The sequence below is a fragment of the Gallinula chloropus genome, assembly GCF_964237585.1.
Source record: "Gallinula chloropus genome assembly, chromosome: 31".
NCBI classification, from domain to species: domain Eukaryota; kingdom Metazoa; phylum Chordata; class Aves; order Gruiformes; family Rallidae; genus Gallinula; species Gallinula chloropus.
Window position 1 is genome coordinate 572,156 of NC_140116.1, and position 27,427 is coordinate 599,582.

General features: G+C 70.6%; 6 protein-coding genes across 8 annotated transcripts in view; 3 read left to right on the forward strand and 3 right to left on the reverse strand.

Annotated features, from left to right (window-relative positions):
- Nucleotides 1–4: 4 nt before the first annotated feature.
- On the forward strand, nt 5–2,458 carry ITGB7 (integrin subunit beta 7; the record flags this gene model as incomplete). The annotated part of the gene is given in 9 exon segments (XM_084277181.1): nt 5–18; nt 269–381; nt 384–430; nt 432–492; nt 834–950; nt 953–1,067; nt 1,727–1,962; nt 2,154–2,305; nt 2,396–2,458. Coding segments are annotated over 9 exon segments (918 nt in total), but the record flags the coding sequence as incomplete, so codon positions are not given.
- A 525-nt stretch (nt 2,459–2,983) lies between these two features.
- Nucleotides 2,984–10,503, reverse strand: ZNF740 (zinc finger protein 740). Its single transcript, XM_084277328.1, is given in 8 exon segments — nt 2,984–4,679; nt 6,146–6,253; nt 6,255–6,461; nt 6,739–6,810; nt 7,297–7,380; nt 8,195–8,326; nt 8,911–9,277; nt 10,397–10,503. Coding segments are annotated over 7 exon segments (969 nt in total). The 5' UTR covers nt 8,920–9,277; nt 10,397–10,503; the 3' UTR covers nt 2,984–4,322.
- Nucleotides 10,504–11,098: 595 nt separating this feature from the next.
- CSAD (cysteine sulfinic acid decarboxylase) lies at nt 11,099–16,216 on the forward strand. The gene is made up of 14 exons (XM_084277309.1): nt 11,099–11,647; nt 11,754–11,880; nt 12,551–12,641; nt 12,774–12,880; nt 12,970–13,085; nt 13,170–13,249; nt 13,802–13,856; nt 13,983–14,099; nt 14,221–14,285; nt 14,403–14,484; nt 15,110–15,309; nt 15,394–15,445; nt 15,674–15,763; nt 15,873–16,216. Exons 1-14 carry the CDS (start codon nt 11,495–11,497, stop codon nt 16,044–16,046), a joined length of 1,509 nt encoding a protein of 502 aa, XP_084133435.1. The 5' UTR covers nt 11,099–11,494; the 3' UTR covers nt 16,047–16,216.
- A 60-nt stretch (nt 16,217–16,276) lies between these two features.
- Nucleotides 16,277–18,302, reverse strand: LOC311202710 (uncharacterized protein). Of its 2 annotated transcripts, none has more exons than XM_084277325.1 (2): nt 18,125–18,302; nt 16,277–16,948 (listed from the first exon to the last, which is right to left on the reverse strand). In XM_084277325.1, the coding sequence occupies exon 2, from the start codon at nt 16,941–16,943 to the stop codon at nt 16,293–16,295; it is 651 nt and encodes a 216-aa protein (XP_084133451.1). In that variant the 5' UTR covers nt 16,944–16,948; nt 18,125–18,302; the 3' UTR covers nt 16,277–16,292. The 2 variants fall into 2 exon arrangements, with proteins under 2 accessions (XP_084133451.1, XP_084133452.1); XM_084277326.1 differs by lacking the exon at nt 18,125–18,302 and adding an exon at nt 17,630–17,689.
- A 608-nt stretch (nt 18,303–18,910) lies between these two features.
- Nucleotides 18,911–25,683, forward strand: SPRYD3 (SPRY domain containing 3). Of its 2 annotated transcripts, none has more exons than XM_084277317.1 (11): nt 18,911–18,966; nt 19,689–19,829; nt 20,362–20,437; nt 21,096–21,220; nt 21,690–21,825; nt 22,313–22,501; nt 23,385–23,534; nt 24,326–24,383; nt 24,653–24,772; nt 25,117–25,262; nt 25,464–25,683. In XM_084277317.1, exons 2-11 carry the CDS (start codon nt 19,702–19,704, stop codon nt 25,596–25,598), a joined length of 1,263 nt encoding a protein of 420 aa, XP_084133443.1. In that variant the 5' UTR covers nt 18,911–18,966; nt 19,689–19,701; the 3' UTR covers nt 25,599–25,683. The 2 variants fall into 2 exon arrangements, with proteins under 2 accessions (XP_084133443.1, XP_084133444.1); XM_084277318.1 differs by having other exon boundaries at nt 25,117–25,256.
- A 596-nt stretch (nt 25,684–26,279) lies between these two features.
- Nucleotides 26,280–27,427, reverse strand: part of TNS2 (tensin 2) — a gene marked incomplete at its 5' end in the record, with an annotated part of 1,808 nt that continues 660 nt past the window's right edge. The window contains 4 exons of the mRNA XM_084277182.1: nt 26,280–26,554; nt 26,670–26,699; nt 26,803–26,871; nt 27,144–27,402. Of these exons, the coding sequence (XP_084133308.1) occupies nt 26,413–26,554; nt 26,670–26,699; nt 26,803–26,871; nt 27,144–27,402 (500 nt within the window). The 3' untranslated portion in view covers nt 26,280–26,412. The remainder of the gene's footprint in view (nt 26,555–26,669; nt 26,700–26,802; nt 26,872–27,143; nt 27,403–27,427) is intronic.

Sequence of the window (27,427 nt, forward strand, 5' to 3'; positions counted from 1 at the left end):
CGACTGCGGGGTCTGCAGGTGCGGGGGGGGATGGGGAATGGGGGGGGGGCACGCGGTGAGTGCTGGGGGTGGGATGGGGGGTGGAGTGTGCCCGGGGGGGTGGGGGGTCTCTGGGGTACCGGGGGGGGCAGTATGGGGAGGGCAGCGGAGGCCGGGGGGGTCGGGGTGGGGTCCGTGGAGCTGCCCCCCACCCATCCCCCCGGCTGACCCCCCCATCCCCCCGGCTGACCCCCCCACCCCCCCTGCTGACACCCCCCCGCCCCCCCAGCTGCCCCGGGGACCGGCGGGGCCGGCGCTGCGAGTGCGAGGGGGCGGCGGCGGCGGCGGCGGAGGCGGCGGGGGGCTGCCGGGCCCCCAACAGCACCGCCCCCCCCTGCAGCGGGCGGGCCGCTGCGTGTGCGGGGCCTGCGAGTGCCCCCCCGGGCTGAGCGGGGACCCTCTGCCAGTGCGACAGCGGCTCCTGCGAGCGCCACGAGGGGCTGCCCTGCGGAGGTGGGGCCCGGGGGGCTGCGGGGGGCTGGGGGCTGGGGGGGGGATGCCCGTCTCGGGGTTCCCATCCCGGGGCGGGGGGAGGGGAGGTGGTCCCCTCCCCATGGCGCGGCCCTGGGGGTCCCATCCCTGTCACATGCCCCTGACTCTCCCGGGGGGACCCCAGGTCCCGGAGGGGGGGCGGGGGGGGGGGTCCTGTCCCTGTCACTTGGCCCCATCCCAACGGGGGTGTCCTGTCCCCTGGGCCCCCGCCCCCCGTCCCTGTCCCCGGGGTCCCGCCCCGTCCCTCGGGGGGTCTGGGGGCGAGGGGGGTGTTGCCGGGGGTCGTGCCCGGCTGACGCCAGCGCGGTTCCAGGGCCCGCAGCGCGGGGAGTGCGTGTGCGGGACGTGCCGCTGCCGGGACGGGTTTCGGGGCAGCGACTGCGGGTGCCCCCTCGGGGGGGGCGGCTGCCTGCGGGGGGGCGGGAGTGCAGCGGCCACGGGAGCTGCGTGTGCGGGACCTGCGTGTGCCGGGCCGGCTACGCGGGGCCCTTCTGCGAGCGCTGCCCCTCCTGCCGCCCCCCCTGCCAGCGCCTGCGGTGAGACCCCCCCGGGCGCGGGGCGGGGGGTGGCGGGGGACTGGGGACAGGGGGGCTGGGGGTGTGGGGACAGGCCGGGGGTGGGTGGGATGGGAGGGGATGGGATGGGGGGGCTTGGAGGGTGTTTAATGGGGACAGAGGCACGGGCGGGGGGATGGGACTTGGGGGGGGTGAAGGAGATGGGATGGGGGGGGCTGGGGGAGGCGATGGGAACGGGGTCTGGGGGGCGGGGGGCGCGGGGGATGGGCGGGCCGGGCTTGGGGGGGTGATGGGGGTAGGACGGGGTGGGTTGTGGGGCTGGACACGGGGGGGGCTGTCAGAGGCCACGGGGATGGGGGGTCACGGGGATGGGGGGTCACGGGGCTGGGGGGTCACAGAGCTGGGGGGGTCACGGGGCTGGGGGGTCACGGGGATGGGGGGTCACGGGGGGTGGGGGGGTCACAGAGCTGGGGGGGTCACGGGGCTGGGGGGTCACGGGGATGGGGGGGTCACGGGGATGGGGGGTCACGGGGCTGGGGGTCACAGGGCTGGGGGGTCACAGGGCTGGGGGGTCACGGGGATGGGGGTCACGGGGATGGGGGTCACAGGGCTGGGGGGTCACAGGGCTGGGGGCCGGGGGGGCCGCTCCAGCGCCCTGACAGGGGCCGGGGGGTCCCCAGGGACTGCGCCGACTGCAGCGCCCTGGGCCGGGGGCCGCTGCGGGACAACTGCAGCCAGGTCTGTGCCCACGTCACCCCCCGGCGCCTCAGCGCAGCCCCCCCGGACCCCCACGCCTGGTGCCGGGAGAAGACGGAGGACGGGCGCGTCCTCCTCTTCCTCATCGAGGGGGCGGGCGGCGACGAGGAGGATGGAGACGAGGACAGGGCGGTGACACTGACCGTCTGGGCCGAGGAAGGTGAGTGCGGGGTCATCACCCCACCCCCCCTACCCCCCCAAGGCCCCTGTGCCCCGCGGGACCCGCCCCCCCCGCCCCGCGGGACCCCTGCCCGGGGCACCCTGAGCCCCGAGGGACGCCCCGTGGGGGTCCCGCGCCCACGGGCCCCGCGGCTGCTGGGGGGTCCCGTTTAACCCCCCGTTGTGCGGCAGCGGAGGACGCGGTGGGGTCGGTGGCCGCGCTGGCGGCCGCGCTGGTGGGCGCGCTGGCGGGCGCGGGGCTGGTGGCCGCGGGGGTCTGGCGGGGGGTCCTGGAGCTCCACGACCGCCGGGAGTTCCGGCGCTTCCAGCGGGAGCGGCAGCAGGTGAGCGGCCCCTCCCCCACCCCCCCCCCCAACCCCCCCCATCCCCCCCAGCCCGGGGCCGTGGACCCACCGCCCCCCCTGTCCCCGCAGAACAACCCCCTGTTCCAGAGCGCCACGACCACCACCATCAACCCCAGCTACTGCCCGGAGTGAGGGGACCCCCCGGACCCCCCGTGTACAGCCCCTCCTGTGTACCCCCCCCCGTGTACAGCCCCTCCTGTGTACCCCCAATGTACCCCCCCGTGTACCCCCCCCGTGTACAGCCCTCCTGTGTACCCCAATGTACCCCCCAATGTACCCCCCCCGTACCCCCCCAACCCTTGTACAGCCCCCCGTGTGCCCCCCATGTACCCCCCCCTTGTATCCCCTCCACCATGTACAGCCCCCCCGTACCCCCCCTTTTTACCCCCCATTCCCTGTGCTGAGCCCCCCCCCCCCCCAATAAAAGCGCCGCCGGGGTAGAAAAAAACCAAAACCCGAGGATTTTTATTTAAATAAACCCTACCGGCCGGGGGGGGGGGGCGGGGGGGGCCCGACGCTGCGGGGGGGGGGCGGGGGGGGGGACCTGGGACGGCCTTAGTAAAAACTACAGTTAAAATGACACGGGGCAGCCCCGGGACCGCATCCTGCCCCCCCCACCCCCCCCCGGGCCGCACCCTGGCCCCCCCCCGCGCCGGAACCGCACCCTGCCCCCCCCCCCGCCCCACCCTTCCCCTCCCCCATAGCAAAAGAAGTGTATGAAACCCAAAGGAAAGCAACGAAACCACCCAAAAAACAAAGCCCGGGGGGGGGAAGGGGGGCTGGGGTGGGGTGGGAGTGCTGTGCCCCCTCCTTCCCCCTCCACCCCCCTCGTGGGTTGGGGGGGGCGGGGGGGCTCTGGGTGCGGCCGCTGTGCAGCTGCTGGTTTCGCTCCTGTTCTGGTCAGCACCCCCGGCTTTCCCACGGCCCCCCCCCTTCCTGCCCCCCCCCCCCAAATATCCCGGGGAGGCACCAAAGGCCAGTGGGGATGGAGTTTTTTTTGGGGGGGGGCTCAGCTCCTGTCCCCACCCCCCCCTCTCTGTGCTGGGAGCTGAAATTCCTCCTGCAGCATCACTGGCCGGGGGGGGTCCCGCAACTGGGGGGGGGGGGGTGGTGTCCCCCGATTGGGGGGTGTCCCACAAGGGGGGGGGTGTCCCACACGCATGGGGGGGGGGTCCCGACTCGGCATCAACAGAAACGGCACAAACTCCCCCCCCCCCCTTCATTCCCCACCCCGGGGACAAGGCGCCAGCAAGCCGGGGGGGGCAGGGGGCTGCAGCCAACCTGCCCCCCCGCCCCGCGTGAGAACCAGTCTGTGCTGGGGGGGCACGGAGCAGCGGGGGGGCTGCTGCTGCTGTCGGTGCCCCCTGGACCCCCCGGCTCTTCTGCGGCATCGGGGGGCTGGGGGGGGGGATCAGGGGGGATTCCCCCCCCTGCAGGAAGGGAGCTGGGGCGGGGGGGGCGCGGGGGGGGTCTCTCTGTAGCCACTCCTCACCTCCTCTGTGTCCCCCCCGTGAAGCTCAGGGGCTGTTTGGGGGAGGGTCTCCCCTTCCCCACCAAGTTACTGAGCAGACGCCCCCCCCTGCAGCCGGGGGTGGGGGCGTGCTGAGGCAGTGCCCCCCCCCCAATAAAAACAGAGAAGAAACCCCCAAAGAACCCCCCCAAAATCTCCAGAGACACGTGTTGAGATGAGGGGCCCCCCCGGAGCCAACACTGGGGTTTCTTCTCTGGGGTTTCTTCTCCTAAAAACCCCCAAACAACCCCCAAAATATTCCCCCCCCCCCAAAAAAAGGGGGTTCGAGGCGGCTCCTCCCCTGCCAGCCCTCCTACCTGAGCGCCGAGCGGGAGGCAGCGGGCTGGGACCCGGCCTTAGGCCGGGCTGGGGGGGCTCCAAGCCCTTCCTGAGAGGGGGGGGCAGGCAGGATTTGGGATTAAACAAGAGGGAATGGGATGGGGGGGTTAAATGAGGCGGGGGGGGCAGGGAAATAAGGGGGGGGGGTTATAGGCAGCTGCACTCTGCCCGGGTGGGGGGGGTGGGGGGTTCCATTGGCTCCACAGTCCAGCTCTTCCCCTGACCCCCCGGCGGGAAAGGGGGAGCGAGGGGACCCCCCACCCCAAAAACAACACCCCAAAGGGAGGGAGGAAGGGGAAGGGGAAAGTTTAAAAGAACCATCCCCGGAGCTGCCGTCGGCGTCCTGGTACCGGGGCTGGGTGGATGGGGGGCTGGGGGGGCTGGGGGGGGCAGGGGGGCGTTATACTCGTCTCCTAAAGCAACACGCTGCGAGTCGGGGGTCTTGGTTTGGCAACCTTGGCACATTCGTTTGTGTCTCAGCAGCCGGTCTGTCCTGGAGAAGCTCTGGGGGGGGAGAAGGGGGGTAAATATAGGGGTGGGGGTGTGGTGTGAGGGTTTGGGGTCTGGGGAGGGGCTGTGGGGGGGTTTGGGGGAGCTTGGGGGGGGCTCTAGGGGTTGTGGTATGGGGCTCTCTGGGGGTCTGTGGGGTTGTGGTGTGGGACTCTGTGGGGTCTCTGTGGGGTCTCCGGGGGCTCTGGGTTTGTGGTGTGGGTCTCTGGGGGCTCTGTGGGGTTGTGAGGGGGGTCTCTGGGGCTCTGTGTGGTTGTGGGGGTCTCTGTGTGGTTGGGGGGGTCTCTGGGGTTTGTGGGGGGTCTCTGTGCGGTTGGGGGGGTCTCTGTGTGTTGGGGGGTCTCTGTGCGGTTGGGGGGTCTCCGTGCGGTTGGGGGGGTCTCTGTGTGGTTGTGGGGGGGTCTCTGGGGTTGTGGGGGGGTCTCTGTGCGGTTGGGGGGGTCAGTGTGGTTGTGGGGGGGTCTCTGGGGTTGTGGGGGGGTCTCTGCGGGTTGGGGGGTCTCTGTGCAGTGGGGGGTCTCTGTGCGGTTGGGGGGTCTCTGTGCGGTTGGGGGGTCTCTGTGGTTGGGGGGGTCAGTGTGGTTGGGGGGGGGGTCTCTGTGTGGTTGTGGAGGGGTCTCTGTGCAGTTGGGGGGGTCTCTGTGCAGTTGGGGGTCTCTGTGTGGTTGGGGGTCTCTGTGCGGTTGGGGGGGTCTCTGTGTGGTTGGGGGGGGTCTCTGGGGTCTCTGGGGTTGTGGGGGGTCTCTGTGCGGTTGGGGGGTCAGTGTGGTTGTGGGGGGTCTCTGTGCGGTTGTGGGGGGGTCTCTGTGTGGTTGGGGGGTCTCTGTGCGGTTGGGGGGGTCTCTGTGTGGTTGGGGGGGTCTCTGTGTGTTGGGGGGGTCAGTGTGGTTGTGGGGGGGTCTCTGGGGTCTTCTGTGTGGTTGTGGGGGGGGGTCTCGGGGTCTGTGTGGTTGTGGTGGGGGTCTGTGTGGTTGTGAGGGGGTCTCTGGGGTCTCTGTGTGGTTGTGGGGGGGTCTCTGGGGTCTGTGTGGTTGTGAGGGGGTCTTGGGGGTCTCTGGGGTTGTGGTGGGGGTCTCTGTGTGGTTGTGGGGCGGTCTCTGTGTGGTTGGGGGGGTCTCTGGGGGCTCTGTGTGGTTGTGGGGGGGGTCTCTGTGTGGTTGGGGGGTCTCTGTGCGGTTGGGGGGTCTCTGTGCGGTTGGGGGGTCTCTGTGCGGTTGGGGGGGGTCTCTGTGCAGTTGGGGGGTCTCTGTGTGGTTGGGGGGGTCTCTGTGTGGTTGGGGGGGTCTCTGTGCGGTTGGGGGGGTCTCTGGGGTTGTGGGGGGTCTCTGTGTGGTTGGGGGGGTCTCTGTGCGGTTGGGGGGTCTCTGTGTGGTTGGGGGGGTCAGTGTGGTTGTGGGGGGGGTTCCTGGGGTCTCTGTGTGGTTGGGGGGTCTCTGTGCAGTTGGGGGGGTCAGGGGTACCTGCATGCAGCGCTCGCACTGGTAGGGCTTCTCCCCGCTGTGCACGCGCTTGTGCCGCTCCAGGTGGTACTTCTGGATGAAGCGCATGTCGCAGACGTCGCACTCGAAGGCTTCTCCCCTGGAAGGTTCCGGAAGGAGCGGGTGGGGGCGGAGTCCCGCAGCCGCGGGGGGGGCGGCGGGGGGGGGTCTCACCGGTGTGGATGAGGATGTGGCGCTTGAGGTGGTAGCTGCTGCGGAAGGCGCCGAAGCACTGCTCGCAGATGAAGTTCTTGGGGATGCCCAGCTGGAAGGAGCCGTTCTGCTTGATCACCACGACCTGGAGGGGCAAACCCCCCCGGCCTCAGCGAGGGCAGGCGGGGGGGCGAGGGGCGACCCCCCTCCCCGCCCCCCAAAGACACCGTCCCCTGCCCCACCCCCCCGCCGCCTGCGCCTGCCGGAGGTGGGGGGATGATCCTCCTCCCCCTCCTCCTCCTCCTCCCCTCCTCCTCCTCCTGCTCCTCTCCCTCCTCCTCCCTCCCTCCTCCCTCCTCCTCCCTCCTCCTGCTCCTCCTCCTGCTCCTGCTCCTCCTGCTCCTCCTCCTCCTCCTCCTCACCTGGCTGCCGAGGCGCGATCCTCTGCGGGACGAGCGGCTCGGTCCCTCGGCGCCCGACACCCGCTTGCGGCGCTGCCACGGCCGGGGGGGGCTGGGTGAGCCGGGGGCAGCGCCCCCCACCCAGAGACAGAGCCGGGTACCCCCCACCCGGGTAACCCCGACCCCTGCCCGGGTAACCCCCCGCCCGGGTCCCCCTCGCCTTGCCCGGGTCCCCCAGCCCCCTGCCCGGGTCCCACCTCCCCACCCGGGTACCCCCCCCAACCCGGTCCCACCTCCCTGCCCGGGTACCCCCCCTGCCCGGCTCCCCCCGCCCCTGCCCAGGTATCTCCCCTGCCCGGGTATCCCCCATGCCCGGGTCCCACCTCCCTGCCCGAGTAACCCCCCCAACCCGGGTCCCCCCACCCCCCTGCTCGGGTATCCCCCCTGCCCGGCTCCCCCCGCCCCTGCCCGGGTATCCCCCATGCCCGGGTCCCGTCCCCCCCTGCCCGGGTCCCACCTCCCTGCCCGGGTCCCCCCGCCCCCTTCCGTGTCCCCCCGCCCCCGGACCCCGGGACCTGCCTTTTTCATGGATTTCTTGGGCTGCTGCTCGGCCGCCTCCTCCTCCTTGCGGCCGCGGGACTTGTCAGCGTCCTGGCGCAGAGCCTGGGGAGCAGAGCGGGTCAGGGGCTGGCGGGGGGCATCCCGGTTAGAGGGGCAGAAACGAATTAAGGGGAGAACTGGATTAAAGGGGAAAACACAAACTAAAGGGGCAAGGAATGAACTAAAGAGGCATAAAATGAATTAAAGGGGGAAAAGAATCCAAGTTAAAGAGGAAAAAACTGAATTAAAAGGGGAAAAATCCAAGTTCAAGGGGGAAAAATGAATTAAAATGGGGGAAAAACCCAGTTTAAGAGAGAAAAGTGAATTAAATGGGGAGAAAAAAGGAATTAAAGGGGGGAAATCTGAATTAAACAGGAAGAAACTGAAATGAAAAGGAGAGAAAATGAATCGAAAGGGGAAAAATAAAACTGGGGGGGAAAATCGTGTTGAGGTAGGAAAGAAACTGGGGAGGGGAAAAATGGGATGAGTGGAGGAAAAAGTGGATGAGGAAGGGAAAAAGCAGGTTGAAAGGAAAAAAAACAGACTGAAAGAGGAAAAAGCAGGTTGAAGGTGGAAAAACCAGATTGAAGGAGGAAATAGCTGGATTGAAGGAGGAAAAATGTGAATTGGAGGAGGAAAAAGACAGATTGAGGGAGGAAGAAGTGAACTGAAGGAGGAAATAGCTGGATTAAAGGAGGAAAAGTGGATTGAAGGAGGAAAAAACCAGATTGAAGGAAGAAAAATGTGAATTGAAGGAGGAAAAAGACAGATTGAAGGAGGAAAAAAGTGAACTGAAGAAGGAAATGGCTGGATTAAAGGAGGAAAAAGTGGATTGAATGGGGGGTCCCCGAGGGCCCCGCGCCCGCAGCGGCCGTACCAGCACGTCGGGGCTGCTGCCCCGGTCGCGGCTCTCGCCCTGCTTGGAGCTCTGCTTGGGCATCATCTTCTTGCTGGCCACGGTGGGCACCAGGCAGACGCCGGAGAGGCCCTCGCAGGCCAGGAGACTCGCCTGCGGGACAGGGCGGGAAGAGGCGGCCGAGCTGCAGGCGGACCCCCCCAGCCCCCGGCCCCCCCGGCCCCCCAGTCCCGAACCCCTTCGGGGACGAGCCAGGAGCACCGAACCCGCCCAGGGGCCGGCGGGGAAGGGGAGGGGGGAGTGGGGAGAGGAGGGGGGCGGGGAGGCACGAGACCCCCCCCCTCCTCCTGCCCGCTCCCTCCCCCACCCCTCCTTCCCCCTCCCCCCCCCCCCGGCAAACCCCCTCTCTTGGGGGCCCCACCCAGGACCTTACGGCTACGGGAGAGTCGGGACGATCCCTGGGACGGAACTGCAGCGGCTCCGGACAGAACCCGGGACGGGGAAGCGATGGGGGGACGGGAGGGGTGAAGCAGGGGGGGGGGAAAGGGAGGGGAGGGGGCGGTGGGAGGAGAGGAGGGGGAGGGGGAAAACACACTCCCCCCCCTCATCCCATCCCACCGGCCCGGCAGAGGAGGGAGCCGAGCGCTCCCCTCCTCCCCCCTCCCCAAAACACCCCCCCTTCTCCCCGCTCCTCAGCTTCGGGGGGTACGGGGGGGTAAAAATTGGGGGCTCATTACCTGAGCCATCTTGTGTCTGTCTGTCTGTCCTCGACAAAGGGATTGTAACAATTCCTTAGCCTTACTTCTCGCCCAGGAAAAGGAATTTTTGAGTTTAAATCGACCAGAAAAGTGGGTTCAGTTACTCATTTGTTTTTTTTGTGCCGGGCTCGTCCAGTACCCTCCACTTGGCCGCCATCCCGAGGCGCTTCCTCCGCGGGCCCTGGAGGGCAGGGGCGGGGGGGCTGCTGCTGGGCGCTAGGCGGGCCCCGGCAGGACTCCTGCCCGCAGCGGCTGCTTAGAGAGGGGACATCGCCTCGCCCACCCCCCGGGCGGGAGCTGGGTCGTCGTCGGCGTCGCCACTGCTGCTGCTGCCGCGGGTCTTGGCCTGCGGGGGGGGGGAAAGAGGAGGGGGGGGAAGCGGCAGGATGAGAGGGGGGTGGGTGTGAGGGGGGGGGGTGTGAGGGTGAGGGGTGGGGGTGAGGGTGAGGGGGGGGTGGGTGAGGGGGGGGTGGGTGTGAGGGTGAGGGGGGGTGGGTGTGAGGGTGAGGGGGGGTGGGTGTGAGGGTGGGGGGGGTGGGTGTGAGGGTGAGGGGGGGTGGGTGTGAGGGTGAGGGGGGGGTGGGTGAGGGGGGGGTGGGGGTGAGGGTGAGGGGGGGGTGGGTGTGAGGGTGAGGGGGGGTGGGGGTGAGGGTGAGGGGGGGGTGGGGGTGAGGGTGAGGGGGGTGGGGGTGAGGGTGAGGGGGGGGTGGGTGTGAGGGTGAGGGGGGGGGTGTGAGGGTGGGGGGGGGTGGGTGTGAGGGTGAGGGGGGGGATGTGAGGGTGAGGGGGGGGTGGGTGTGAGGGTGAGGGGGGGGTGGGTGTGAGGGTGAGGGGGGGTGGGTGGGGCTGGGGGGGGCTTGGGAGGGGGGGTCCTGCGGGAGGTGGGGGTGACCTTGCAGGGGAAGGCGGGGGGCTTGGGGGGTGTCCCGGGGCAAGGTGGGGGGAGATGGGGGTGACGCTGGTGGCGGGTCAGGTTGGGGTTGGGAGGGGGCGACACGGTGGGGGCGGGGGGCTGGTGATCCCGGGGCGGGGGCAGCGCGGGGGGGGCGGGTCCCGGGGCGGGAGGACGCGGGGCGGGGGGACGCGGGGGGGGTTAGGGGGGGGGGGAAGGGGGGGTGCGATGATGACGCGGGGCGCGGGGTCCCGGGGCGCTCCCGTGCGCGTGCGGGGGGGTCCCGGGGCCACGACCCGGGGTGGGGGGGGGGGGGGTGGGGGGTGGGGGGGGTCCCGGCGGTGATCCCGCGGGGGGGGGGGGGGGGGAGGGGCCGCCCCTGCCGGTGGGGGCGCAGCGCGCGTGCGCGCCGGGCCCGCCCCCCGCCGCCCCCGCTCCCCCCCCCGCGCTGCCCGGTGCCGCCCGGTGGGGGCGGGGCTGAGGCGGCGGCGCGCGCGGGAGGCCCCCGCCGGGCCCGGGCCGGCCGGGCCTCTCCTCAAGGGCTCGGTACCGGCGGGAAGGGCGGGTCCGTACCTGCCGCGGCCCCTCCGCGCTCCGCTCCGCGCCGCCCGCCGCACCGACAAGTTTACAAACAGCCGCGGCCCCGCCGCCCCCCCCCTTCCTCGGCCGCCGCCGCCGACCCGGAACCGGAAGCCGCCGCCCTCCCCCTCCCCTCCGCGGGTCGGCGCTTCCGGCGGAGAACGGCAGGAAGTGGGTTGTACTGCGCACGCGTGGAGCTGCGCGGTGACGCCGAGGGCTGGGACGCCATCTTGGAGTCGGGCGGTTGCCATGGAAACGGGGGGCGGAAGGAGGCGGCGAGGCCTGGGCTGGGCCGCAGCCCGGGCCCGAGTCTGAGCCCAAGGCTGAGCCCGGGCCCTGCCGCCCGCCCTGCCCGCCCTGCCCGCCCCTTGCCCTCTGCCCCTCCCGGGGCGAGCCCCGTCCCCCCTCGTTGCCCCTGGGGGAGTTTTTACCCATCCTGCCGCCCCCGGGGTCAGTCCCGCCCTGGCAGCCGGGGGGGTTGTTCTGCTGCCCCACACGTTATTTACCCTCCCCCCGGGCGGCTCTTGCCCCTGGCTGCAGCGCCAGGCCCTGGCCCGGCTGGGAAGCGCAACAGGCTCCCCCACCCCTGGCTGCCCCCGGGACAGCTCCGGCCCTGTCCTGTGTCCCCTGCCCGACGGGGGGGCCCTGGCGCTGGGGGGTGGCCGCGCTCAGCATCCCCCCACAGCCCCCGGCCGGGCACGGCGTGTCCCTGTCCCCCTGCAGCCCCCTGGGCCGTAGGGGCAGTGAGGGGGGTGACATGGGGACGGCCACTCTCTGCTGACTCTGCCTCCCTCTTCCCGCAGCGCCCTGGAGACGCTGCCCCCTCCTGTCACCTGCCCCTCCCCGCCTCAGGGTGGGGGCACAGCCTTGGGGACACCCCCCCTTCCCCTTGGGTGCTCCTTTAAGAACCGCTCTTCGCAGCTGCGAACTTTGTCCCTTGTCCTTCTGCCACGACGTGGCCGAGAGGGAAATCCCGGCCTGCCCGCGGTGGGAGCGAGCCGGGAGCCCCTCACCCCGCCGCGCGTCCCCTCCCACCCACCCACGGGCAGGGCGCTGGGCAGGGGGTGAAGAGGATCCCGCGGCTGCCCCACCATGGATGAGCTGCCCGGGGCTGGAAGGGCAGCGGAGAGCAGCGCGCTGGAGCAGCCCGGCTTGGACAGAGCAGCCGGCGAGGAATTCCTGCGGGCAGCGTTCCAGGTGCTGCTGGACGAGGCCGTGCGCAAGGGGACGGACGTGAAGGAGAAGGTGGGTGACACCCAGAGCTGCCTCAGCCAGGTGAAGGGGTGGGGGGGTCCCTGGATCCTGTCCCCACCCTGCGTGTCTCTGTCCCCCCCTCTCCGCTTCCCTGCAGGTCTGTGACTGGAAGGAGCCCTGGGAGCTGCGGGAGCTGCTGGACCTGGAGCTGCGGAGCGGCGGGGAGGCTCCGGAGAGGCTGCTGGAGCGCTGCAGGGACGTCATCCGCTACAGCGTCAAAACCTGTGAGCACTGCCTGCGGGCACTGGGAGCACTGGGAGCACTGCCTGGAGCACTGGGAGCACTGGGAGCACTGCCTGGAGCACTGGGAGCACTGCCTGGAGCACTGGGACCACTGCCTGCGAGCACTGGGAGCACTGGGAGCACTGCCTGCGAGCACTGGGAGCACTGGGAGCACTGGGACCACTGCCTGGGAGCACTGGGAGCATTGGGAGCACTGGGAGCATTGCCTGGAGCACTGGGAGCACTGCCTGGGAGCACTGGGAGCATTGGGAGCACTGGGAGCATTGCCTGGAGCACTGGGAGCACTGGGAGCACTGCCTGGGAGCACTGGGAGCATTGCCTGGAGCACTGGGAGCACTGCCTGCGAGCACTGCCTGGGAGTACTGGGAACACTGGGAGCACCGCCTGGGAGCACTGCCGCTCCCAGTTTGGCTCCAGGTCCTCCCAGTTCAAGGCTGCCTTCCCACCCAGCTGGTGGCTGGGGTGGTGGGACCAGGGGCTGTCCCCACTCGTGTCCTTGTCACAGCCCCAGTGCTCTGCTCCCAGGGGTGACACTTGTCCCCTTGCAGCAGCATCCCCAGGGCCTGAGTCACTGTGGTGACGGGGTCCTGGGAGAGGGGCACGAGGGGGTGGCCGCTGCCCCCCGACGCTGCCCCTGCTCTGCCCCCCCAGGTCACCCTCGGTTCTTCAACCAGCTCTTCTCCGGCCTGGACCACCACGCGCTGGCGGGACGCATGATCACCGAGGCCCTCAACACCAGCCAGTACGGCCCCAGAAAGGGGGGGTGGCCCTAAGTGGGGTTATTTTGGGGTGCTCAGGTTTTGGGGAGCCTGGAGGAGGGGTGAGAGGGGCTCCCTATGGGTGCTGTGTGTGTGTCCCCCCCCTCACCCTGCAGATACACCTACGAGATCGCCCCGGTGTTCGTGCTCATGGAGGAGGTGGTGCTGGCCAAGCTGCGGGAGCTGGTGGGCTGGAGCAGTGGCGACGGCATCTTCTGCCCAGGTACCCCCATCGCCCCCCAGCCCCACAGCGGCTTCTGCTCAGCCCTGTGCCCCCCCTGAGCTGTGACACCCGTCCCTGTCCCCTGGCAGGAGGCTCCATGTCCAACATGTACGCCATGAACCTGGCCCGGTTCCAGCGGTTCCCGGAGAGCCGGCGCGGGGGCAGCTGGGCTGTGCCTCGCCTGGCCCTCTTCACCTCCCGGGAGGTGCTGAGCGGGGAGGGGGGCAGACGGGCAGGGAGCCCCCCTTCTCCACAGAGCTGACCCCCCTTTCATCTTCTCCCTGCTCAGAGCCACTACTCCCTGCAGAAAGGAGCCGCCTTCCTGGGCATCGGCACCGACAACGTCCACCTCGTCAGCACCGACGAGAGGTGAGGGTGCTGGGGGCTGCTCCGGGGCTGCTCCGGGGCTGCTCCTGGGGCTGCTCCCAGTGCTGCTCCTGGGCTGCTCCGGGGCTGCTCCGGGGCTGCCCCGGGGCTGCTCCCAGTGCTGCTCCTGGGCTGCTCCGGGGCTGCTCCGGGGCTGCTCCGGGGCTGCTCCTGGGGCTGCTCCTGGGCTGCTCCCAGTGCTGCTCCAGGGCTGCTCCTGGGCTGCTCCTGGGCTGCTCCGGGGCTGCTCCAGGGCTGCTCCTGGGCTGCTCCTGGTGCTGCTCCTGGGGCTGCTCCAGAGCTGCTCCTGGGGCTGCTCCTGGGCTGCTCCTGGGGCTGCTCCTGGGGCTGCTCCTGGGCTGCTCCAGGGCTGCTCCTGGGCTGCTCCTGGGGCTGCTCCTGGGGCTGCTCCTGGGCTGCTCCAGGGCTGCTCCTGGGGCTGCTCCTGGGGCTGCTTTGGGGCTGCTCCTGGTGCTGCTCTGGGGGCCACTCCCGGGGCTGCTCCAGCTCTGCTTCCCCCTCCTCTCCCCGCTGCCCTTTGCTTTTGTCCCTCAGGGGGAAGATGATCCCGGAGGAGCTGGAGAAGGAGATCCAGAGGGCGAAAGCCGAGGTGAGCTGAGGGTGGGGGGCAGAAGGGAGTGGTGCTGGGGCAGAGCCACCCACAAAGGGCTCCCCTGTCCCCCCACAAGGTCCCCTGTCCCCCCCCCACGTCCCCTGTCCTCATGTCCCCCCCCAGGGCGCCGAGCCCTTCTTTGTCTGTGCCACCTGCGGCACCACCGTCCTGGGCGCCTTCGACCCGCTGGGCAGCATCGCCGACGTCTGCCAGCGCCACGGCCTCTGGCTCCACGTGGATGTGAGTAACGGGGCTGGGGGCACACGTACACCCCCCCGTGGGACCCCCAGGCTGGTCCCCGGCTTTCTGGGGGGGGGTGTGTGTGGGTGGTGGTGGCTCTGACCCCCTCCCTGCCCGGCAGGCAGCGTGGGGCGGCAGCGCTCTGCTCTCCGCCAAACACCGGCACCTCCTGGCCGGCATCGAGAGGCGAGTGACCCTCCCCAGCCCCGAGCTCCCTGCAAAACAGGCTCAGAACTCCCTGTTTAAAGACTGGGGGACCCCTCCCCACACTGGGGGCTCACCCCACCCCCCTCAAACTCGCAGAGCCGACTCGGTGGCCTGGAACCCCCACAAGATGCTGACGGTGGGACTGCAGTGTTCAGCCTTCCTGCTCCGCGACACCTCCGTACGTCCCACAGCCCCTCTGCCCTCCACCCCCCGGGGTTTTGGGGACACACACACAGGGGGTGTCACCTGTGAGGCCCCAACTGGAGTCCTGTGTCCAGAGCTGGGGACCCAGTACAAGGAAGATGTGGGACTGGTGGAGAGGGGTCAGAGGAGCCCCGGGGATGCTCAGAGGGCTGGAGCAGCTCCCCTACGGAGAGAGGCTGAGGGAGCTGGGCTGGGTCAGCCTGGAGAAGAGAAGGCTGTGGGGGGACCTCACTGCAGCCTTCCCGTCCCTGAAGGGACCCCAGGAACAGGAGGGGAATCAGCTTGTTAAAGGGCAGAGACTGGCAGGACAAGGGGCTGGGGTGAAGCTGGAGGAGGGAAGGGGGAGAGGAGAGACTGAGGGGAAGTTCTTTGCAGAGGGAGTGGTGAGGGGCTGGAAGGGGCTGCCCAGAGAGGGGGTGGGTGCCCCATCCATCCCTGGGGGTGTCCAAGGCCAGGTTGGCTGGGGCCCTGGGCAACCTTGTGTAGCTCCAGGCCTGGAGGTTGGTGTCCCTGCCTGTGGCAGGGGGTTGGAGCTCTGGGACCCTTGGGGTCCCTCCCAGCCCAGCCCAGTCTCTCTGACTCTATCCCCCTCTCCCCAGGGTCTCCTCCAGCGCTGCTTCGGGGCCGGCGCCACGTACCTGTTCCAGCCCGACAAGTTCTACGACGTCACGTACGACACGGGGGACAAGACCGCGCAGTGCGGCCGGCGCGTGGACTGCCTGAAGCTCTGGCTGCTCTGGAAAGCTGCCGGCACCACGGGGCTGGCACGGCGCGTGGAACGGGCCTTCGCCTTCACCCGGTGAGCCCCAGGGCTGGGGGACACCCCCACCCCCCACCCCCATCTCCCCCCGCTCCAGGGCTTCACGCTCTCCTTCCTCCCCAGGTACCTGGCTGAGGAGGTGAAGAGGAGGGACGGCTTCCAGCTGGTGCTGGAGGTACAGCTGGGCTGCACTGCGGCTGGGGGGTGGGATTTACAGCGCGTTCCCCCCCTTTGTAACACCCCCCGGCACTTCTGAGCCCCCTGGGGAGCGGAACCCCCTACCCTGAGGTGTCTATCCCCTGAAATGGGGGTGGGGAGCAAACCAGTGCCCCACCCGTGGGGTCAAGGGCTCGTTGGGGGGGTCACAGTCACTTCCCTCCTCTTCCTCCTCTTCCTCCCACAGCCAGAGTTCATCAACCTCTGCTTCTGGTTCGTGCCCCCCAGCCTGCGGGGCAGGGAGGGCTCCCCCGATTACTGGCAGAGGCTGGGGAAGGTGAGGGCAGGGTCTGCCCCTTCCCCCCAAAACCTCCAACCCCAACCCACCCCCTGCTCCCCGAACCCCCCGGGGTGACGCCATCCCCCCTCTCCCCGGCGCGGCGCAGGTGGCCCCCGCCATCAAGGAGAGGATGATGAGGAAGGGCTCCATGATGGTGAGCTACCAGCCCCACGGCGACAGGGTCAACTTCTTCCGCCAGATCGTCACCAGCCCCCTTGTCACCAGGCACGACCTGGATTTCTTCCTGGATGAGATCGAGAGGCTGGGGCGGGATCTGTGAGGACCCTGGGGGGGCGGGGGGGACACACTGAGCCCTCTCCCCTCCTCCCAGAGCTGAGGAAGAGGAGCAGCACCCGCTTTCCCCCCCTCGAATCCGGAGTGAAGGCGGGCAGGGCTTGGCACCCCCACCCCACCAGCAGCCCCTGGCTGGAATAAAAACCTTTTACTCTGCCCTGTCCCTCCCCAAAACAACGAGCAACAGGGGAAGGGGGAACAGGACCAGGCAGCCCCCCCACCCCCAAACCCCTCAGTCCCCCTGCAAGCTCTGGAGGAGGTCGAGCAGCTCGGGGTCCAGGCGGGCGGGCGCCAGGCAGGCGCGGAGCCGCGGGGCCGTGGCCTCCCCCTTCTCGCGCCGCCGCCACTCCCGCAGCATCTCGAAGCTCTGCATGGTGACGTTCCGGGGGTTTTCCTCCTGGATCTGGTCCAGCCGGCTCCTCTCCAGCCCCAGGCATCCTATTCCCACCTCCTGCCATTCCTTCCCCAGTCTCTGGGCTATTTGGATCAAATCCTTCTCCGTCAAGCGCCGGGGACGCGCGGGCAGCGAGGGGGAGGCCGGCGGCGGCGAGACGGGTGGACAGCCCGTCCCTTCCCCGCATCCCGAGGGAGCGGGAGAGCCCCCCGCCTCGCCCCCCTCCCCGGGGGTCTCGCCCCCCTCCCCAGGGAGCTGGTGGTGCCGGATGAGGTCGTGGCGAGCGATCTGGCGGAGCAGCTGGGCGGTGACGTGCAGGGCCCGGCCGGGGAAGCGCTGGAGCAGGAGGCGGCAGAGCTCGGGGCGCGTGGCGGGGCGCAGCTGCCCCAGCGGGATCCGATCCTCCAGCAGGTACTTGAGGCTCTGGAACTGCTCCTCGGGCAGCGCCTGCTGCACCGCCAGCAGCGTCTCCCGCTCCCCCTGCGCCATCGCACCTGGGGGGGGGGCAACCGTCAGACCTGTGGTCCTGAGACACCCCCCAGGGGTTCCCCAGGGCTTTTCCTGCCTGCCACGAGACCAGACCGTTGTCTGTCTGTCCATCCCACCCCCCACCCGCTGCAGGACCCGGGGTGTCCCCCCCCGACCCTCACAGCCAGCCGTGGGGTGGGGTCCCAGCCCCAAACTCACCCCAACGATGGCTGCCCCCACACCCCACAGTGCCCCCCAGTCATCCACAGGGCTGGAATGTCTCCCCCTCCCAGTGCCCCCTCCCCATAAGGCTGATCAGCAATTATCAGCCATTAATTAGCGCTGTGGGCAAACCCGTCTCACCCCCCCCCCCGGAATAAACGGCGCCTCGTTTATTGCTGCGGGGTCATTAGACAATTAACACCGGGCTCGTTAAATCCCTCATTTATCGGCTGTTCTCCAGCCAAACCGGATCCCGATGGATCATCCGGCTGCCCCATGCTGGGGTCACCCAGCCTGGTGCCCCCTGAGCCCCCCGCTGCCCCGTCCCGTGTGCTGGGGGTGCTTCCCCAGGGGGGACGCGACCCCCTCCCCATGGGTGTGGGGAGAGGCCCAGGGGCCGACTCGGGTGCCGCCGGGACGGCGCCGAGGGGCACGGGCGGGGTTTCGGCTGCCGGGTGTCCCGGTGTCCCCGCTCGGCTCCTCACCGGGTCCCGTTCCCAGCTTCTCCGCTGGGTTTCCCACCGCGCTCCCAGCTGCTCCGGTGCCCTAACTGGGCGGAAGGAGGGACGGGAGGAGGAAGAGCGGGGGAAGCGCCCCCGGCTCATCGGGGCCGCTGACGTCATGGGACGTTGGCGGTGGTGACGTCAGACGGTGCGGCGAGGGCAGAGCGCGGGGGTCTGTCCCGCAGGGAGGGGCTCGTGCAGCCGGGATGGGGGCCCGTCCCCCCGTCCTTCCATCCCCCCGTCCCCCCGTCCCCCCGTCCCCCCATCCCCCCGTCCCCCCAGCCCCGCCCCCGCCATTCGCGCCCCGCGCAGCATCCGCCACGAGGCCGGACCCCTCCTCAGCCGCGGGCCGGGGAACCCCCCGTGACCCCCGGGTGCTCCCCCCGTGCCCCCCGGGTGCTCCCCCCGTGCCCCCATCACGCCGGGACCCCCGCACCGCCCCCCCCACGCCCCCCCCACGCCCCCGGCGCCCCTCACCGTGCCCGTTCCGCTCCGTCCCGCGCGGGGCGTGGCCGCTCCTTCCCGCCGGAAAATCGGAGCCGTTTGCGGGGGGAGGGGGGCGTGGTTTGGGGCGTCCCCAGTAACCCCAGTAACCCCAGTAACCCCAGGGCACGCCCCGCTCCCCCGCTCCCCCGGTCCTCAGGGTCCCCCCGGCTCTCCCAGTCCTCCCAGTATCCCCGGTCCCTCCGGTCCTTCCAGTCCCCACGGTGCCCCCAGTGCCCCCAGTTCCCCGATCTCCCCAGTTACCCCAGTCCCCCAGCCCCCCGTAACCCCAGTGCCCCGATCCCCCCAGTCCCCCGAGCCCACCAGTGCCCCCAGTTACCCCAGTCCCCCCGTAACCCCAGTGCCCCCAGCCCCCCGATCTCCCCAGTTACCCCGGTCCCCCAGCCCCCCGTAACCCCAGTGCCCCCAGTTACCCCAGTGCCCCCAGTTACCCCAGTTCCCCCGTAACCCCAGTGCCCCCCGTGCCCCCCGTGCCCCCCGCCCCACAGCCCCCGCGCGCCGCCCGCAGCTGCCCGCCGCTCCCGCAGGGGGCGCTCTCCCCGCATGGCGCTCTCTGTCTCCCTCACGCTCCGCTCCCGTCCTCGCACACATCTCCCTCCCGCGCGGCCTCCGCCTCCGTCTTCTTCCCCGACCTTCCATTGGCTAACCGAGAAGTCAATCGCAGCGTGCCGGGCGGCGATTGGTCGGCGGCGGCGCGGAGGGGCGGGGGGAGGAGGCGGGCGGAAGCGCGGGACCCGGATGTGAGTGCGGGCGGCGGGGCCGGAGCCGGAGCGGCCGGAGCGGAGCCCATGGAGGGGGCGGGCGGGGCCGGGCCGGTGAGGGCGGCGGGGGGCGGCCCGAGGAGGGGGGAGGCCGCGTGTCGGGGTGGAGGGGGGCGCTTGGCGGGGGCGGCCCGGCTGTGGGGGGCGGGGGCGGCGCTGGGGGGGCTGCGGGGCCGGGCGGGTTTGGGGATGGGGGCGACAGGGGGGGTGGGTTTGGGGATGGGGGGGGCCGGGGGGGCGGGTTTGGGCCGGGGGCGGCGCTGGGGGGGCTGCGGGGAGCGGGGGGGGGGCGGGTTTGGGATGGGGGGGGGGGGGGGGGGGGGCGGGTTTGGGCCGGGGGCGGCGCTGGGGGGGCTGCGGGGAGCGGGGGGGGCGATTTTGGGGATGGGGGGGGCGGGTTTGGGGCGGGGGCGGCGCTGGGGGGGCTGCGGGGAGCGGGGGGGGCGGGTTTGGGGCGGGGGCGGCGCTGGGGGGGCTGCGGGGAAAGGGGGCGGCGGTTTTGGGTCTGGGGGGCGCTGGGGAGGGGGCGACGCGACTGTTGGGGGTTGAACATGGAGCAGCCACGCTGAGGGGTGGGGGGGCTGCGAGGGGGGGTCGGGGCACAGGGTGTCTCCCCCCCCCCGTGCGGGGCGGCGGGGTGGGGGCTGAGCGCGGCGGGCGGGGGGTGCGGAGCCAGCCCGGCCCCGGGGTGCTGGGGGGGGGACACACAGCAGGGAGCGGGGCAGGGCGGGGTCCCGGGGGTCTGACTGCCCTGTGCCCCCCCGTGCCCCCCGCAGGTTTCCCCTCGCCATGGATGACCTGAACCTGCACTACAGGTTCCTCAACTGGCGGCGCCGCATCCGCGAGATCCGGGAGGTCCGGGCCGTGCGCTACCAGGAGCGCGCCAAGCACATCCTGGTGGATGGGGACACGCTCAGGTGCGGCGGGGGGGCCATCCCACCCCACCCCCACGGGTGACCCCCACCCCCACGGGTGACCCCCCCGGGTGACCCCCACCCCCCCGGGTGACCCTCACCCCCACGGGTGACCCCCACCCCCACGGGTGACCCCCACGGGTGACCCCCACCCCCACGGGTGACCCTCAGCCCCACGGGTGACCCCCATGGGTAACCCACCCCCACGGGTGACCCTCACCCCCACGGGTGACCCTCACCCCCACGGGTGACCCACCCCACCGCCCCCGGTGACCCTCACTCCCCGGGTGACCCCCACCCCCACGGGTGACCCTCAGCCCCACGGGTAACCCACCCCCACGGGTGACCCCCACGGGTGACCCTCACCCCCACGGGTAACCCACCCCCACGGGTGACCCACCCCCCCCCCCGGGTGACCCCCACCCCCCCCCCCCCGGGTGACCCACCCCCCCCCCGGGTGACCCCCACCCCCCCGGGTGACCCCCACCCCCACGGGTGACCCCCAGCCCCGCTTCATGAGTCATCCCCCCCCCAGTTACCACGGGAACTCCGGAGAGGTCGGCTGCTACGTGGCCCCCCGGCCCCTCACCAGGGACAACAACTACTTCGAGGTGAGACCCGGCCCTGGGGGGGGGTCAGCCCGAAACTGGGGACACACGCAGACCCCTGGGCAGCCCCAAACTGGGGACACACGCAGACCCCTGAGCAGCCCCAAACTGGGGACACACACAGACCCCTGGGCAGCCCCAAACTGGGGACACACGCAGACCCCTGAGCAGCCCCAAACTGGGGACACACGCAGACCCCTGGGCAGCCCCAAACTGGGGACACACGCAGACCCCTGAGCAGCCCCAAACTGGGGACACACACAGACCCCTGGGCAGCCCCAAATGGGGGGGGGACACGCAGACCCCTGGGCAGCCCCAAACTGGGGACACACGCAGACCCCTGGGCAGCCCCTAATGGGGGGGGGACATGCAGACCCCTGGGCAGCCCCAAACTGGGGACACACACAGAACCCTGGGCAGCCCCAGATAGGGGGGGACACGCAGACCCCTGGGCAGCCCCAAATGGGGGGGACACGCAGACCAACCCCTGGGCAGCACCAAACTGGGGAGGGGGGGGTGGGGGGCAGTTTTGGGGCTGGGGGGAGGCTGGGGAGGGGGCGACACAACTACTGGGGGGGTGAACGTGGAGCGGCCGCGCTGAGGGGCGGGGGGCTGTGGGGGGGGTGCGCGGGGTGACGGGGGTCCCGGGCTGGGTCCCCAGGTGTCCATCGTGGACAGCGGCGTGCGGGGCACCATCGCCGTGGGGCTGGTGCCGCAGTACTACAGCCTGGACCACCAGCCCGGCTGGCTGCCCGACTCCGTGGCCTACCATGCCGATGACGGCAAGTGAGTCTGGGGGCACCGGGCTGGGGGGGGTCAGCAGGGCTTGGGGGGGGTCACTGGGGGCTTGAGAGGGGTCACTGGGGCCTTGGGGGGGGTCACTGGGGCCTTGGGGGGGGTCACTGGGGTCTTGGGGGGGGTCACTGGGGCCTTAGAGGGGTCACTGGGGCCTTGGGAGGGGTCTTTGGGGTCTTGGGGAGAGTCTTTGGGGTCTTGGGGTGAGTTATTGGGGGCCTGGTGGGGGTCACTGGGGCCTGGGAGGGGTCTTTGGGGTCTTGGGGGGAGTCATTGGGGTCTTGGGGGGGGTCACTTGGGGGGCTGCCAGGCCATGGCTGGTGACACTGGGGCAGGTTTTTAGGGGGTGCTGGTGTGCTCTGGAGCAGCCTGGGGACAGGGTGTGGCTGTGCCCCCGCCATGCTCACCCCCGTGCCCCCCGTGCCCCCCCCTGCCCCCCGCCCCCCGCCCCCCTGCCCAGGCTGTACAGCGGCAGGGCCAAGGGGCGGCAGTTCGGCACCAAGTGCAGCTCCGGCGACCGCATCGGCTGCGGCATCGAGCTGGGGTCCTTCGAGGTGCAGACGGCACAGATCTTCTTCACCAAGAACGGCAAGAGGGTGGGCACCCGGCCCCCTGAGCCCCTCCCTCACACCCCCACACCCCCTCCCGACCCCCTCACACCCCCTCCCAACCCCCCCCACACCCCCCAACACCCCGACCCCCACACCCCCTCCCTGACCCCCCCACGCCTTCACAGCCCCCAACTGCTCAGGTGAGCATCCCCCCTCCGTCACCCCCTTCTGCCCCCCCACACTCCTTCCCATCCTCCCCCCTCACCCTCTGCCCCCCAGGTGGGCATCCCCCTCCCACAACCCCCCCACACACACACCACTTGCCAGTGCCCTCAGGCCCTCAGCCCCCCCCTCACCCCCCCTGCCCCCCAGGTGGGCTCCACAGCGCTGCGGCTGTGCCCCGAGGGGCTGTTCCTGGTCCCTCACCCCCCTAAGCCCCCCCTGCCCCCCAGGTGGGCTCCACAGCCCTGCGGCTGTGCCCCGAGGGGCTGTTCCCAGCCCCCCCTCCCCTCACACCCCCCCTGCCCCCCAGGTGGGCTCCACAGCGCTGCGGCTGTGCCCCGAGGGGCTGTTCCCGGCCGTGGGGATGCACTCGCTGGGGGAGGAGGTGCGGCTGCACCTGCACGCGGAGCTGGGCGCCGAGGAGGACGACAGCGCCATGATGGTGGACAGCCACGAGGAGGAGTGGGGGCGGCTGCACGACGTGCGGCTCTGCGGCACGGTGAGACCCCCGGCCGACCCCCCGCACAGGGGCAGACCCTCCCCCCCCCTGCACCCCCGCACAGGGGCAGACCCTCCCCCCCCACCTGCACCCCAAAAAAATGGGGGGGCTGGACCCTCAGCCCTGGCTGCTTGGGGAGGGGGCAGGTGCCACCTCAGTGCCTCAGTTTCCCCACAGTGTTGTGCCTCAGTTCACACACACCCCCCCCAGTGTCTGAGCTCCCCTCCGTGCCTCAGTTTCCCCCCCCGTAATTCCTCACAGGGGGTGTCCCCATAATGCCCAGCCCCCTCCCAGTTCCTCCCCCCAGCCCCAGTTCAGCTTCTGACTCAGCTCATTCTCATCCTCCCCCACATTTTTCAATCATTCCTTTTCAGGGGAGGAGGAGGGGGGGGGCTCTACCCCCCCAGCTTTACTGGGGTGCTATGGGGGGCACCCCTATTCCACTCCCCCCCCCCAGCCGTCCCTCCCTTTCCTGCCCCTTTTTGGGGGGGGAAAGGGGATGTTTTGCTGCTCTAAAAAGCTGCTTTTCCAGCCCCCCCAAGCTGGGGGTGCTGCGGGGGGGCAGGAATGTGGGCACAGGCCCAGCCTGACCTCAGCAGTGTAAACAGCCCCCCCTCTGCTCCCCCCGCTTCCTGTCTCTGCTGCAGCGAGGGGGGGCTCTTGACCCCCCCCTCCCAGTGTGGGACATGGCGGGGGGGGCACATCCCTCATATTTGTGTGTTCCCCCCCCAAATTCGAGGTGCCCCCCCAGCTTCAACACACAACCCCCCCCACTTCCCACCCCCTCCCCACCCTCTGCATCCCCCCAGCCCATCCCGCTGTGCCCTGGGGAGGCAGGGTGCCCCCACCCCTGTGTGTGTTTTACCCCCCCCCGTGCCCCCAGCTGCTGGAGTACGTGGGCAAAGGGAAGAGCATCGTGGACGTGGGGCTGGCGCAGGCTCGCCGCCCGCTCAGCACGCGCAGCCACTACTTCGAGGTGGAGATCGTGGACCCGGGCGAGAAGTGCTACATCGCGCTGGGGCTGGCGCGCAGGGTGAGGGCTGGGGGCTGCCTGACCCCCCCGGGGCTGCCTGACCCCCCCCGGGGCTTCACTGACCCCCCCCGGGGCTTCACTGACCCCCCAGGGCTTTGTTACCCCCCCCCCCGGGACTTCATTAATCCCCCAAGGGCTCCCTGACCCCCCCCGGGGCTCCCTGACCCCCCCGGGCTTCACTGACCCCCCCGGGCTTCATTGACACCCCCCGGGCTTCATTGACACCCCCCCGGGGCTTCCTGACCCCCCCCCGGGGCTTCCTGACCCCCCCGGGGCTTCATTGACACCCCCCGAGGCTTTGTTACCCCCCCGGGGCTTCATTGACCCCCCCCAGGGCTTCACTGACCCCCCCCGGGGCTCCCTGACCCCCCCGGGGCTTCCTGACCCCCCCGGGGCTTCATTGACCCCCCCCAGGGCTTCATTAACCCCCCCGGGGCTTCATTAACTCCCCTGGGGCTTCATTGACACCCCCCCTGGGCTTCATTACCCCCCTCCCGGGCTTCATTGACCCCCCCCAGGGCTTCATTAACACCCCTGACACTTCATTAAACCCCCTGAGGCTTTGTTATCCCCCCCCCAGGGCTTCGTTACCCCCCCAGGGCTTCATTAACCCCCCTGGGGCTTTGTTACCCCCCCAAGGCTTTGTTATCCCCCCCCCGAGCATTCATACCCCTCCCTGTTCCTTCATCCCCCCCCCAGCCTCCATCCCCCCCCAGCCTCCATCCCCCCCCAGCCTCCATCCCCCCCCAGCCTTCATCCCCCCCATCCCCTCCTCTTCCCGCTGTCCCCAGGATTACCCCAAGAACCGGCACCCCGGCTGGAGCAGGGGCTCGGTGGCCTATCACGCAGGTGAGCTGCCTGAGCGTGGGGACCCCCACTCAGACCCCCCCGGGGGATTCCCCCCCGCTCACCCCCCAAAGTACCACACACTGGTGCTTCCACCCCCCCCCCCCCCGATGCTTCCACCCCCCAGCCTTCATCCTCCTCCTCCTCACGGAAGCCCCGTTACCCCACTTGGGGAGGGGGGACAAGGGACACAGCCCTGTGGAGTGGGAACGGGGAATATGGGGGGGGGTCCCAGCCCTGTGGGGGGGTCCCTGTGACATTCCCCCCCTCAGATGATGGGAAGATCTTCCACGGCAGCGGGGTGGGCGACCCCTTTGGCCCCCGGTGCTACAAGGGTGACATCATGGGCTGCGGCATCATGTTCCCCCGCGACTACATCCTGGACAGCGAAGGTACGGGGTGGGGGGGATGGCTGGGGACCCCCCCACAGCTCAGCACCCCGGGGGGGATGGCTGGGGACCCCCCCCTGCAGCTCAGCACCCCTAGGAGGATGGCTGGGACCCCCCCCACAGCTCAGCACCCCGGGGGGGATGGCTGGGACCCCCCTGCAGCTCAGCACCCCTGGGAGGATGGCTGGGACCCCCCCTGCAGCTCAGCACCCCTGGGGGGATGGCTGGGGACCCCCCCCTGCAGCTCAGCACCCCTGGGGGGATGGCTGGGGACCCCCCCCTGCAGCTCAGCACCCTGGGGGGGGCTGGCAGTGACGTCATGGCCCCCTGTGACGTCACCCCCCCAGGTGAGAGCGATGACACCTGCGACACCGCGGAGGTGAAGCCCAAACCCGTGAGGAACGTGATGTACCTGCACCAGGAGGAGGAGGAGGAGGAGGAGGAAGACGACGGGGAGGAGATGGAGCAGGAGCACGAGGGCAAGAAGGTGGTGGTAAGGACCCCCCCGGGGTGAGGGGGGGGCACAGACACAGCGCTGAGCCCCCCCCCCAGACCCCCCCTTCACCCCCCAGCAGCACTGCCAGCCCTGTGCTCCCCCTCCCAAAGGAAGGGGGGGTATGAACTCCCCCTCCAGGGATTGGGGGGGGTGGGGGGGGATGTCCTGACCCCCCCCCTCCACATTTACCCCCCCCAGGTTTTCTTCACCCGCAACGGGAAGATCATTGGGAAGAAGGAGGCGGTGGTGCCCCCGGGGGGGTATTTCCCCACCGTGGGGATGCTCAGCAGCGGCGAGAAGGTCAAGGTCGACCTGCACCCCCTCAGCGGTTAGGGGGGGGCACGGGGGGGTACCCCCACCCTGCCAGCCCCCCCCACCTCCTCCCACCACCCCCAGCACTTTAAGGCCTTTCCCCCCCACCCCCCCCAGTGTTCTGTTACAGGGGGGGCTGCATCCACAGGCAGCCCCCCCACCCCACTGCCCCCCACTTCCCCCCCTGGTCCTGGGGCGGGGGGGGGGCACACACCAAATTAAGGGTCATTCCCCCCCCCCCAAATCCATGGTCTCACTGTCCCCCCCCCACCTCGTGAATGTAACCCCCCCTCACCCCCTCCCCACCCACCCTGGGGGGTGGGGGGGCTGCGCCCCTTTCCCCCACGCTGGGCCCCCCCTGCATGTGGGGCAGTGGGGTGGGGGGGGGGGGGGCAGAGGGGCCGGGCTGGGCCCCCCCTGGGTTTGGCGCAGAAAGAAGGAGCCTGGAGGCGGTTCTGGTTTCTCTGTTGCCATTTGCACATGGTGGGACGTGGGGGGGTCCGTGCCCCCCCGTACAGCTCCGCGCCCCCCACATTATATATATATATTAGAGACGTCTGACTAAAGCTCATATAAACCTTTCTTACACAAAAATAGACTTTGCTTTATTGCCACCAGCCCCCCCACCCCAAAAAGGGGGGGGGGGGGCACCCCTTGGGCTCCCTTTCCTTCCCCCCCCCCTCCAACCCCCTCTATTTCCCTTCATCTGCACAGCCAGGGGTCTGCCCGTAGCCCCCCCCCGCCTGCCCGCTCCCCCCACAGCCCGGGGGCAGGGGTCAGGGGGTGCAGCAGCCCCCACCCCCCACATGCCCCTCTCGGGGGGGCCGGGGGGGCCTCACTTGCGGTGGGTGCCCAGCATCACCTTGGTGATGAAGGTGACGATGGCGGTGGCCGGCTGCTCGGGGTCCAGCTCGGCGAAGAGGTGGCAGGCGTTGCCCCCCGCCCCCCCCGCCTTCTTGGCCACGAAGCCGAAGATCCTGGGGGGGGACACACACAAGGCAGAGCTGGGGGGGGTCCCAGGGCCTGTCCCCCAGCCCCTGGGGGGGTCCTGGTACCATCCCCCCTCCCCTTGGGGGTCCCCCTGGTACTTACTTAGAGGTGGTGCCATCGGGGTTTGCCCACCTGTGGGGGGGGGAGGCATTGGGGGGGGGGTCATTAGTAGGTGGGAACCCCCCCATGTGTGTGACCCACACACCCCCCAATGTGTGCCCCCCCTTGCTGTCACCTGCGGTCCTGGGGGTCGGTGCTGCAGTAGGTGACGTGGCTGACGGGGTAGTGACGGCGGAAGAAGAGTCTGGGGGGGGCACAGGGCATGAGGGGGGGGGTGGGACCCCCATTTCCCGGGGGGGTGGGACCTCAGGGATGATGGGGGAGCTTTGGCACCCCAGGGATGATGGGGGGGGGGGCTTCAGGACCCCCAGGGATGATGGTATGGGGAGGGGGGGGGGGCTTTGGGGACCCCCAGGGATGATGGGGGGGCTTTGGGGACCCCCAGGGATGATGGGGAAGTGGGGGCAGCTTTGGCACCCCGGGGCTGGCAGTTCGGGGGGGCTGGGGGGGCCTCACTTGCGCTGGCTGTCCGTCAGGGTGATGCCCTGAGCCGACACCTTGAAGTGGACGGTGCAGGGGGGGGGCCGGGGGGAGCCCCCCAGGACGCTGCCCACGGCCTTGGCCACGGCCTGTGGCCCCGTCAGCGACTCGGTCTCCACCGAGCTCAGGTAGAGGACGCTGCAGGCTGGGGGGGGCAGCGGTGGGGGGGCTGCTGCGGCCCCCCCGGGCACAGCCCCCTCCCACTGCCCCCCTGCGCTCAGCCCAGTGACCCCCCCTCACCCACCGCTTGATGCCCCCAG

What these genes read in the sequence shown, in the direction of transcription:
- SPRYD3 (XM_084277317.1), top strand. Translation starts at nt 19,702, where the DNA reads ATGGATGACCTGAACCTGCACTACAGGTTCCTCAACTGGCGGCGCCGC. An exon ending in CTACATCCTGGACAGCGAAG is followed by an intron (nt 24,773 to 25,116) that starts GTACGGGGTGGG and finishes TCACCCCCCCAG; the next exon opens with GTGAGAGCGATGACACCTGC. An exon ending in ACGAGGGCAAGAAGGTGGTG is followed by an intron (nt 25,263 to 25,463) that starts GTAAGGACCCCC and finishes TACCCCCCCCAG; the next exon opens with GTTTTCTTCACCCGCAACGG.
- LOC311202710 (XM_084277325.1), bottom strand. Translation starts at nt 16,943, where the DNA reads ATGGCGCAGGGGGAGCGGGAGACGCTGCTGGCGGTGCAGCAGGCGCTG.
- CSAD (XM_084277309.1), top strand. Translation starts at nt 11,495, where the DNA reads ATGGATGAGCTGCCCGGGGCTGGAAGGGCAGCGGAGAGCAGCGCGCTG. An exon ending in CGGGCCTTCGCCTTCACCCG is followed by an intron (nt 15,310 to 15,393) that starts GTGAGCCCCAGG and finishes CTTCCTCCCCAG; the next exon opens with GTACCTGGCTGAGGAGGTGA. An exon ending in GCTTCCAGCTGGTGCTGGAG is followed by an intron (nt 15,446 to 15,673) that starts GTACAGCTGGGC and finishes TTCCTCCCACAG; the next exon opens with CCAGAGTTCATCAACCTCTG.